General features: G+C 35.6%; 2 protein-coding genes across 3 annotated transcripts; one reads left to right on the top strand and one right to left on the bottom strand.

The window, feature by feature from the left end:
• LOC107638674 lies at positions 1,924 to 2,751 on the top strand. The gene has a single exon (XM_016342033.2). The coding sequence runs from the start codon at positions 2,088 to 2,090 to the stop codon at positions 2,433 to 2,435; it is 348 nt and encodes a 115-aa protein (XP_016197519.1). The 5' UTR covers positions 1,924 to 2,087; the 3' UTR covers positions 2,436 to 2,751.
• LOC107638655 (kinesin-like protein KIN-13A) lies at positions 3,634 to 10,187 on the bottom strand. 2 transcript variants are annotated; one of them, XM_016342022.2, is made up of 13 exons: positions 9,854 to 10,187; positions 9,387 to 9,642; positions 9,073 to 9,294; positions 8,462 to 8,653; positions 7,850 to 7,954; positions 7,607 to 7,684; positions 7,371 to 7,452; positions 6,619 to 6,781; positions 5,890 to 6,225; positions 5,286 to 5,504; positions 4,584 to 5,184; positions 4,416 to 4,481; positions 3,634 to 4,036 (listed from the first exon to the last, which is right to left on the bottom strand). In XM_016342022.2, exons 2-13 carry the CDS (start codon positions 9,600 to 9,602, stop codon positions 3,854 to 3,856), a joined length of 2,463 nt encoding a protein of 820 aa, XP_016197508.1. In that variant the 5' UTR covers positions 9,603 to 9,642; positions 9,854 to 10,187; the 3' UTR covers positions 3,634 to 3,853. The 2 variants fall into 2 exon arrangements, with proteins under 2 accessions (XP_016197508.1, XP_016197501.1); XM_016342015.2 differs by having other exon boundaries at positions 9,387 to 9,655; positions 9,854 to 10,186.

Raw genomic sequence — 11,734 nt, 5'->3', positions numbered from 1 at the left:
AATTTTAAGATCTTATCTATAGTAGTAGTCGGTATTTTTATACGTTTTGATTTTTGATTTATTGAAGAATCGTGTGGAGCTTTTAAAACTATATATGTTAATTCTTGAATGAATGGATGATATAGCTTTAAAAAATTATTTCCTATGATAAAATCCATTCCAGAATCTAACATATATATAGATGGAACAATGAACCTATAATTTTGAATAAAAATTTCAACCATCTCTGCTTTTTGGTCAATTTTATGTATTGATTTGTCAGCTATTCTAACTCTTAATGGTTTCTTTAATTTTTTCCAATCAAGTTTTATATTTGAACTAGCAAAGCATTGTGTTGCTCCAGAATCTATGAAAACATTTATAAACTTTTCTGTTATTTTTATAGTAATAAATGTAGCATTGTTACTCAGTCTCTGAGTCTGTTTCCGAGACATACTCAAAAATATAGTCTAAGTTATCATCAGATTCCTCTAAAGATTCCATGAAACAAGACTTAGCAATTTCTATTTGTTTAGTAAGATCCTTTTTATCCTTCTTTTTCGGACATTCATTTGCATAGTGTCCTTCTTCTTGGCAATACCAACATTTACAATTTTCTTTTTTATTCGGGCAATAGTTATTTCTTTGTCTTTTGTTTTTATTATTATTTTCCTTTTTAAAATATCTCTTTTTTCTTCAGTTTGGATAGTATTTTCTTTTTCTAAATTGATATTTTCTTTTTCTTTGAAAATTTTTATTAAGACCATATTTTTGAGGTATCTCTTCATTATCTTGACAGCAAATTCTAATTATATTTGCAAATCTTTTTTGAGTTTTGAAATTTTTCTTCTTTGGGATTCTCTTTTTCCTTATTTCTTTGAAATTTTATGGATATTAATATTTCTTCAAGCATATCTACTATAGAATTTAATTGTGGGTTAAAAGTATGATAAAGATGTGGGGAATCATTTCCATGGTAGCATTTTTTAGAAGTTCCGTGTGAAAAATAAGTTTTTTCGGGTTTTTGAAGTCCTTCAATAAAACTTATAGTAAAATAAAGATTTTGAGAAAAATCGTTTTGTATTGATTTTAAGAATTCGGTGTCATTACAATTAACATTGGTTAAAATCATTAATTTTTTATCTATTAATTTTGATAATTTAATTATTTCTTCTCTTAAATCTTCTAATTTACTTTTTTCCATTAGGTGACGCTTTTCTTTGTAAAGTGTTACAATTTTAAATGAAAAGTGTGACTTTAAAATGTATGGTTTATATTTTGCCACGTAGCATATCTTTAAACTTTGATATGTACCTTATATTTCACCTTTTCATTTTAACAAAACAGCCAACATGACCAACTATTTTCTGTGTAACCACAAGATTGGCACCATGTGTGGGCCAGCCTTACATCTTAAAATCTAAATGCAAACATAACTACATAAGTACCTTCCAAACACTTATTTATCGCCGAATAATGGGTTATTATATACACAAAAGTAAAATTTATATCTTTAATACTTGTTTAAGTAAAAAATTTCTTTCATTAATTTGGATTGGTCGAATAGTTAATTTATTCATCTCCTTAAATAAGTATTAGAGTTTAAATTATACTTTGTGCGTACAATAATTGATTGGCCAATAATAAATTCTTAAATAGAATTCAGATTTGTAATAGATTAATTTTTGACCTATTAAATTAGGGGATATCTTGGACAAACAAAAAAAATTATAAGAATCATTTAATTGGTTATCGTTCTTTTTTTTATTTAATTAATCTCGGCTGAGGTGTTTTAGGTTTCATTGGGCCGCAGTTGAAGGCTATGGACACAGAAGAGAGTACAAAAATAGGTATATCCGAGAAAATGGGCTTAGATATTGCAGCCTAATTAATTGCCATCAGGAAGGCCCAAAATTTCAAAGCTAATTCTAAAAGAAAAAAAAAAAAGAGCAATTATTTTTGAAAGTTAGACGCGTCCCCGCAACCCGAAGAAGCACTTATTTTAAGGACACATAATTCACAGAAAGCAGTGTGATGAAGTAGTAGTTACATACGATTTTGATTTGGCCATTGGTAGCAAAAGTAAAAGGAAAAAGGAAAAGGAAAAGATGATAGAAGAAAGGGGTGCACCCCATGGAATGCTTCTAGCAATTGTGGTGGCAATTGTGGTGGTGGTGCCATTCTTCATTGGAGACCAGGGTGAAGCCATCACAGAAGCCATCTCAGAGCTTCTCAGTCCCCTCGGCCTCCTACTCCTACCGATCATTCTCCTACTCACTATCCAGTTCCTCTCCTCCGATCGCGGCTCCTTCATCTCTTCCATCTTCACTGGCGAGCCTGATACCATCCACCGCGCCACCGGCTCCCCCGCCGGCGTCGCACTCTTCCTCGTCCTCATCCTCTTCCTCTTGTACAACCGCGTCTCCATCTTCGGCGGCGACGATTCCGACGACTGAACTCAACTCACTTTCTGGATCTAGCTGCTCCAAGTAGTCAACCTTGTTCGTTTTTTGTATGTACCATTATTTCTTAATTCTTTTTGTGATTTTAGATTAGATAGATGTATGCGGGGAAATTCAGATAATTCCAGGGACCAATGCTCAGCTTTTGTAGTAATAATCGTCCGAGTTGTTCCTTTATTTCATTTCTTACCTTCCAATCTCAACAAACAAGTTAGAATCAACTCATTATTATTATTATTATTATTATTTGCAATCTTATTGTTTTTCTTTGACCGACGGTCCAACTTGGAAATTCAAATCAATTCTATTATGTTGGTGTTTTTTTTGTCGGTGGTGGGTGGCGGTTTTTCGTGTTGTTGACGTTTTATGCGGTTGCGCTGACTGACCTGTGTAATGTGCGGTGCGGGGTGCTTCGGAGTAGTTTGAAGTTTGTACAGTTTTGTGGACGCGTAAACGGTTGTTACGTGTGCCTGGTGGATCCCTTATTATATGGTATGGGATAGTAACCAACCAACGAAATTATAACCATGTTTCTTCTCAGCATTTAAATTGTGTTTATGTGAAGCAGCATTGGATCCTCTGATCTATTCTTTTGAGATGGATCGCTTTGTTGTTTGTGTAATGGCTGGCATAAAAGAGATCAGACGACAGGATCAAGATCCACATGAGGGTGATCAAAGATACCAATGGACTTAAAGGACAAAGTGAATCTTGCTCCACACAAAGATCCACTAAAGACGCTGTGCCTGTGTCTGCCTGCCATCTGACAAGCGTCCCCTTCTCATCGCATCATGTGCACAAAATGCTTAATTGCTTACTACTAAGTACTAACTCAAATGCATCCATCTTTTGAGACGCTACCTGTTCCCCTCCCTAAGCTTTCACACAAAATTATATACCAGGCAATACATGTGTTTACATAAGTGATGCTTATCCCTCCAAATATCATTCTCCTAACGTTAATTAGATCCCAACACATCAACGGTGTCACCCTAGCTTGCTTCTAGAACCCAGGATACAGAAAACCTAATTCGTGAAACCAACAGAATACCAAATTGCCAAGTAGGTTTAAACTTTATCTATGTCAAATGAGAACAATTTTGATACTAGATTATGTTTTATGTAGTTAGATAGCACTAAAATTTTATAATAGATATGTTATACTACTTCAGTAATTTGACAGGAGAGAATCATATTAAGTTTTTTTTTTTTTTTACACGAATTCAACTTGCAAGGCATGAGGTCGAAGTAACATCACACAAGGAGACAAATATACATTTAAGTGAATTAAATTTGAATATCCAACGAAAGATCCGCTGATATCAAATGAACAAAAACCTTTAAACTATATATTTGCTAACAAATTACATCAAGAACATACACATGATCATCATTGAATAAAACCAGGTCTCTCAACGAGGTACTCTTTTTCTACTTAGTATCTCCTGTTCTTTTAGTCGATGTTGGAATCTTGCGAGCCGGGCTTGAAGACTGACGAGACTAGCTGCTTTGCGAGAGAGAACAAAACTCAGCTGGGTTACATAGTTGTCAATAAGGCTTCCTGGCTGATCCACTTCTGCCAATAATTTCATCTCCTAAGAAACCAAAAATTAAGATGATCACCAACTCAACAGATCATAAGTTGAAAGCATTTATTTTTATTTTTACTTTTATTTATTTTTTATTGACAACCAAGATATTTTAGTTTATTTTAAGAGAAATGCTAGAAGACTATTCATAATTTATTATTTTTGGCCATCAATGTTTAAAAGTATAGGCTAACATATATTGTTGGATTACTAAACTAAAAGAATTAGGTTGATTAGCTAAAAATAATGACCCTCTAGCATTTCTCTTATTTTAAATAGGGAAAGGTATCCTTTAACTGCCTATCCGACCTAATATCGTGATGCTGTTTCCCATTTAAACTTTACAGTTTCAATATTAAGCTTAAAAAAGAATGTAATAACTCACTTCGCGTACTATCTCCATTGTATCCTCGATTTCTTTCCTATGAGCAGCAAGCAGTGCTTCTTCTTCCTACAAAAGCAAAAAATGGTGGTAAGAAAAAAGATGGCATAAACAAGTTTTACATTCAACCAAAAATCGGTAAAGCCAATAGCTCCAAAATGTCTGGCAAACCTCAAGTATTGCATTGATATTTCCATCAGGAGAGGCTTCTGTTTCAGACTGCCTGGGTGCAGTTGTAACTGTATTATAATTCCCGGAATTCTGCTGCTTGGAGCTTGTGGTCGACTGATCAGAACCATTGGCATCCCTTTTCATCCAGTTTACAGCCCTTTCAGATTTCTCATCCTTTGTCCCTTTCCTGCGTGGGGGTGACACCTTTTGCACTTTCTGATTCACGTCATTTTGGGAATTAGAGTTCATCTTTTGACTGGTAGAATCACTGTAAGAAGAACTCTTCATTTCAACCCTCTCCCTGTCTGTTGAGACAGAAGCCAAGCTTTTGTCCTCTCGCCCATTGAACAAGTTACTTGAAGAAAAACTTGATGGTTGCCTGTCAACATCAGCGGCAGCAGAGCTGTAAAATGAGTTTTCCTTTTCAACCACTCTCCTGCCCGTATCAACTGTCTTCACCTCTTGACGTTGATCATTAACTTCCTCTGCAGCAACACTAGCTGGAAAGGATGATGTGGATGAGACCTCCTTAGTTGTTTGTGGAACTGGACTTGGGGCTTGGTCTTTCCTAGGATTTCCACTTTTAGATAGACTTTTCACACTGTTCACATTATTATGAAAAGGTTGGTTAGTATCCGCAAGCATGAACACGCATAAGAGAAGGGGACACCATGATATGAATCACAAAAGGTAAACACATACCGATCTGCATATCTTAATGTATTAAGTGTGTGTTCACATGACCCAGCATTTGGTGATATACAGGAGATCATAACAGTCTTTGAATTGCCAACAAATGAGTCGCGGAGCACTTCTGTCAGTTTGCTTCCACGAAAAGGAATATGGATCTGGTCATTGTCCAAAGCACGAATGCATTCCTTCAAAGCTAAAAGGCTCTTATTGATTTCTGCTCCTTCAATCCTACATCAATGATACATGAAGTGGCAGAAGTGAAGCAATATTTTTATTATATGAGAAAGTTATTGAGCTGAACAGGCAAGGAAGAAGGAACTCATTGAAGCAATAACAACAATAGAGTCGTCCCAAATTGTCGTCCCACATCATGTTTCACCATCGAGAAAGAGCAGCACAATTACTCAAGAAACATAAGATGATTCTTTTTTTCATTTTTGTTTTAGGTTTGCAATGGTATCAGACATAAAAACATTAGCTACAAAGAAGATCTATTAAGTTCACGTTCAACCATAAATGTCATCGGTAGAGAAACTAAAAAAAAAATCAGTAGAATGAAGACCCCATGCAAGCATTCGGTATCCAGGAGGCAATGATTTAAATACAAGCATACCGTGTCTGACGGTCATTATCTGTAGTGTCAGCACCTCTTTCACTTCCAGCAAGATCGATGAAAGAAATCTTCCCTACAACCTTCCCACTTTTCATCTCATTCCCATCATTGTTATTGTTCCGCCTGCTTTCTTTTACCTCATTATGCCTCTTTACAACAAGTTGTAAGATAGCATGTGATCTGGAGGACTCCTCATTAGCACCTGTTGATCCGGTACTTCTTGCGGCATTCCCCCTTTCAATGAATTCTTTGACAATCTGTACATCAGAAACTTCAAATTCTTGCAGTCCTACAATACAAACTTGCTGACGTCCATCTTCTCTCATGCAGAGTTTCCTATGCAGAGTAACAAGCATACGCACTCAGAAATCCATTAATAACATGTGCATCCAGTAGCATAACATGCAATTGATGCACATAGAGAGAGTGCAATAAATCTTTTAATGTATATAAGTTTGGACAAATAGTGTTTACATTCATATATAGCTGAAAGGTAAAATTAATGCAAACAATAAACCATTAATGCAGAAAAGTTAGTGCTGCTTGATGCAAATAGTAAAAACACAATCATCTAATTAGGGTCCATATCACAAATTGAAAAGTATTCATATCAGAGGCACAAATAATGCATTGAGGACAAATAGCACTACAACGGCAGCATCATCTACATTTAGACTAATACACCCAGTTTGTTCATATGAAAGATCAGAGGAGATAAGAGAAACTCACTTTCTGTCACTCAGAAGATCAAAAAGCTTTCCACCATATATTTCAAAGTAGCTAAGCCACAATTTAAATTTCTGATTTCGGTAAACTGGTTGATGCAACTGTCTAACAAGGTCTTCGGCAGCTCGGAGTGGTAAAGGTTGCATTGTGTATGTTTTGCCACTACCTGAAAGTACAACACTACTAGCATCATGCTAACAAAAGAAAGTAACTGATGAGGAGGCTATATGATTATCAAGCAGCAGCTATGAAATGTGAATGAAGAAAGTAATGGTAACACCAATTAAACTTATGCTTCATGATAACTGTCAATGCGTCCATAAAAAGGGAGTTTGACACACATTAGTTGTGTAAGTACATCCAGCACAAGTACTGTTATTATCTCAGTCAAGGCCAAGGCCATCACTAACCTCCAACTCTCAGCACATTATTGGCATGTTATGATATATTTTTGAACTTTAAAATAAATTGGGCCATATTTCATTTACCATCCAGGAAAAATGTTAGGATTTCCAATTAAAAAGGGGGACCAAAATAAAGATTGAAAAGAACGGATGTCTATCTTTTTAAAGGGGTCTGGTTAATATGCTTAGCTATTGACAATATCAAGAACCATCTATAACCACTTAGATCAATTAACAAACTAGACAAGTAAAGCCAATAAAAAGAATAGATAATGTTGAGAAAAAATGGAAAGTATTTTGGAATGAAAAAACTGGTACAAGTATTATAAACCAGTAATAATAGCTTCTCACCTGTCTGACCATATGCAAAGCAGGTAGCTTTGGTCCTCCGAAAAATTGTAGGAATAATTGGCTCAACTGTAACTCGATATACCTGTTGTCACAAAACAACCTTGCTTTTAGCAACGCAAGTCAGAGACAGGCAAACAATGATCATATTACCCAATGATTAAATCAAATACAGATGAAGTTAAAGAAAGAGGAAAAAAATAAAATAAAAATTAGTCTTTGATAAATAGGTGCCTTACTTCATCATTGCTAACATTCTCATCAAGAACAGCATCAAAACAAAACTCATGCTTCTCCACATAAGCTGTCAAATCAACCTTTCATGAGTAGAACACATAATCAGATCTTTGAACATAAAAAATTAAAATAATATCACAAGAATAAATAAATAAGAACTTGATATTGAGTCAGCTATAATACGACTTTTGAACACAAATAGTTCTAAATGGTAAATATAGCGCTTCAATCAAACATAAACAAACCTTCAACTTGGGTTCATGGACTGTCAAATATGCATTGTCATATACAGTTACAATATCATCCTCCTTCTTAGCAAGCTCCTTCTTATTCAAAGGTCTTTTGCGTACCTAATACACACAATTAAAAGCAAACTATGTTAAAGCAAAACTAATAATAATAGTAATAAAAATAGCATAGATGATTGATATGAGTAAGGGTATTCTAGTAAGTTAAAACTGTGGCCCAAATGTTTTGCATAATCCCCTCAACTGTTTAAAATCCAAAATTACATTTTGATGATCCTGAAGAAGAATAATGCTTCTTTAAATTAACACGCAGCAAGTAGCAACTATCGATAAAAGATGCATTTACAATTACTACTCATCAGTTTCTTTAAAAATGATACACATTTTACTATAATCCCTCTTCTATTTGAGGGGAAATGATGGTAAGCAGCATAGTGGTGGTGGTTGCTTGTTATAATATAAAAATATAAAAAGTAAATAAAAAATAATTCAATCAGAAAACTACCAGGACCCAAGGAGGAACATATATATACATGCACTAATGAAAAAGTATGAAGCCATCTCAAGCATCAAGTATTTATACATTACTTGTGCCCATAAAATACATACCACAACTTTGATCTTAGCAACATTATTTTCTCTTGTACTATTCTCCTTTTCATTTACAGGTAGAAAACTTGATGCATCAGCATCTGCCTCTCCACGTTCCTGATTGCTGGTAATTGGATTTAACTCATCTTCAAATACTCTGGTACCTCCAGCCATGAAGGGAGATGGCTCAAAGGGTTCTGAAATAACATGCTGATAAGCGGAACATAATCAGAATATCAGAGCCAATACAATATATGCTAGCAAAGATACCTGTACTACTAATCAAGAAAATCATGGTAAATTAAGCAACCTAAGGGAACAATTGAGAACAAACATGAGCAACAAAAAAGTGATAATAAAAACATAAGTGTTATACGTTAAAAGTTTAGCTGTTCAAACTCAAGATAGCTTTTCAAGCCTTGGAATATAACCAGATTTTTCACTGCCACCAAAACAAACAGTTGCATAAGATGGTACAAGAAACTTGTAAACTTTTTAACGACAACAGCTTAATAATAACGGGGTAATATCTTCTACAACCAACCGCCATATAGGATATTACAAGTAAATTATACCGTAGACTATAGTTGACTTGAAGGAACGAGTATCTATCATGCAAAGAAACGTACCTCGGACAGAAGCTCTGTATCATCCATAGCATGAAGATCCAAAAGCCCAGCTCCAAAATCCCCCCGGAACTCGGGAGAATAAAACCCTTCCGATGCAGCCACTCCACCAAAGCTTTGTGCAGTGGGTGTATATGGCTCTGAACCAGACTCCCCATTAAAATTGAGGTTTCTCATCAACTTGAAAAGCCTCTGCTTCTCTTCTGCGGATTGTGCCCCATAACCCTATGAAAACATCAAGTTCATTCAAGTCATATCAGATGCTACTACCATACACAAAAATTAGCACCTTCAAATTAACCTATACTAAGACAAACCTGCATGAGGAGGTTGGGGAGGAGGCGTTGGTCGATAGCGGTTGTGGAGGCCAAGGGAGAGGCCAGATGCTGCAGGCCGGCGGACTGCAGCCACCTTGCCATAACGGCATCGCCTGCATCGGTGGCAGGTCCTGCCGCATTGTGCAGGGAACCACCGGCGGCGTGGTCGTACAGAGCGGTGGCTGCAGCATTGTTCTGCTGCATCTGGCCACCCATGTGGCGCTGCGACCGTCTTTGGGGCGCCAATTTTCAAGATCTGTTTACACACGCTTCGCACAAACAACAAAACCATCACAATCATCATCACAGTAACAACAACAGCAAGAAGAAGAAGAGGAAGAGGAACAATAACAGTAACAGTAACAGTAACAGTAACAGCAGTAAATACTAACGTTCGATGAGAATTAAGGAAACAGCACCAAATGATTACTACCGAAGAGAATCAATAAACAAGAAGCAGCACTCACTATGAGGGGAGAATTGCGATCCGAAGAAGAACATGAAAATGAGGAGTGGAGGGAAGGAATCCAAGATCAGCAAAATTCGGAATTAAAGTGAAATGGAGAGGGATCGCGCAGAGGAAAATCGAGATCTGCAGTGCGAAATGATGATCGGCAAGGCCTGGATTGCAATTGAGATCTGAAAGTGATCGAAAATCACAAGAGGAACGGAAAGTGAGAAAAGTGGCGCTTCCAATTTAGGTCTGAGAGTGAAGAAGCGAATGGGTTCGGCGAAGAGAGAGAGAGAGAGAGAAGGATAAAAGGGTTGATGATATGAATGATGGAGATATACCTTCTGAACGACAAATGTATCTGTCAAATACAAAATTATTAAATTAAATTAAAACGGCTCTGATGAATTTCAAGTCTCTTTCTGTAAAGACCATTATGCCCTCACCCGTCTCTCCTTTTAATTCATATGTGATATTATTTTGGTAAAAGGATTTAATCATGAGAGATTAAGGTTCCTCTTCCCAATATATAGCTTGTACCGGACGCCATTTCAATTTGATGTCTAAGCTTTGAAGTGGGTAACAGGTTAACGTACCTTCACCTCTTCCCTTTCGTTGACGTACCCGCCAACAAATATTTTAGTTACATATATCATATGAGTATTCTTTAGCAAGCTTTCTTTTGCATAAACAAGACAATAGAGGAGGCATTGGATGCTCGGTTAGATGGGGTAGATGAGTGTGAAGGATGAAGGTGCATGTGAAGTCCATGCGCAATTGTTGAGTTCTATTATTAATATCAGTCACAGACTCAAAGCAGGCTTGGCAGACGCAAGCTCCAAATATTCATAGATTCGAATTTCTCTTCTTTGTTTGCTAGTTGTACTACTACAACTCAATATCTCTACGGAAAATCATGCAACCACGAGCGTTCCTCTAACTCTAATTATACTCACCAGTCACCACCAATTAACTATTCTTTTCTATTAGATAATGGATTTTAACGGAAAGGGCCGGCATTGGGGATCGGTTCATTCTGAGTTTCTTACCCAATCACTATCCAAGAGTTTTGCGCTAGCTAGATGTATGAAATTATGGTACTAGGACCATGAACACTAAGGAGTTTAATTTTTTGGCCAGTAAAAAAATGTCAAACCTAGAATTACACAATTAACGACAAGCATTTAACCATTTGATTTTATACGGAGCACTTGGTGGTACTTGCCTACTTTGTAGTTGCCCTAAATAACCAATCGGACATTTTAACAGATTGTGTGATATGGACATGGTCCCATGTATATGGCATCTCAAATGCTATGATTATAACAAAGCACTGTCAAATTGATCAGGCATTATTATTAAACTTATGACAATCTGCAATTATAACATTGATAATTGTCAAAATTATATAAAGATGATTATATATACTAAATTTGCACAGTTCGTGGGAATGGGTGGGTGGAATTAATGAATGCTGAAAAACTTTCACGGGTTATTCCTTTGCTTTTGGTTCAATGGTAAAAATGACATGTAAATTAAATTAGTCACTGTATGTTTGTATATAAATATAAATAGAAAAATGTTATTTGTACACTAAAATCAGACACTAAATTCAGTCACCAATGTATTAGTGTATAAATACATGTGTATTTTTTTTTTTTTACTAAAGATAGGAGACTCGAATCCGCAACCTCTTAATTGAGTATGGAGAGACTATGCTATTTGAGCTATAACTCATTAGCTAAATACATGTGTAGTTTAATTTATTTTCAATGTGTATTTGTATTCTAACATATATCTTATACTGATTTTAATAGCTGATTTTAGTGTATACGTAACATAATCTATATAAATATTATTTATCTTTTTAATATATTTTTTATTTTAATAAATATTT

This window comes from Arachis ipaensis, chromosome B01, assembly GCF_000816755.2.
Source record: "Arachis ipaensis cultivar K30076 chromosome B01, Araip1.1, whole genome shotgun sequence".
Taxonomy (NCBI): Eukaryota; Viridiplantae; Streptophyta; class Magnoliopsida; order Fabales; family Fabaceae; genus Arachis; species Arachis ipaensis.
Note: the sequence above shows the minus strand (reverse complement) of the source record. Positions and strands in the feature narration are given on the sequence as shown.

Bases quoted from the DNA above. Each gene is read 5' to 3' on its own strand.
- LOC107638655 (XM_016342022.2), bottom strand. From the start codon at position 9,602: ATGGGTGGCCAGATGCAGCAGAACAATGCTGCAGCCACCGCTCTGTAC. The intron at 7,955-8,461 runs GTATGTATTTTA...TGTGTGTATTAG, and splicing joins TTGCTAAGATCAAAGTTGTG to GTACGCAAAAGACCTTTGAA. The intron at 4,037-4,415 runs GTGAGTTATTAC...TTGGTTTCTTAG, and splicing joins CAATGGAGATAGTACGCGAA to GAGATGAAATTATTGGCAGA.
- LOC107638674 (XM_016342033.2), top strand. From the start codon at position 2,088: ATGATAGAAGAAAGGGGTGCACCCCATGGAATGCTTCTAGCAATTGTG.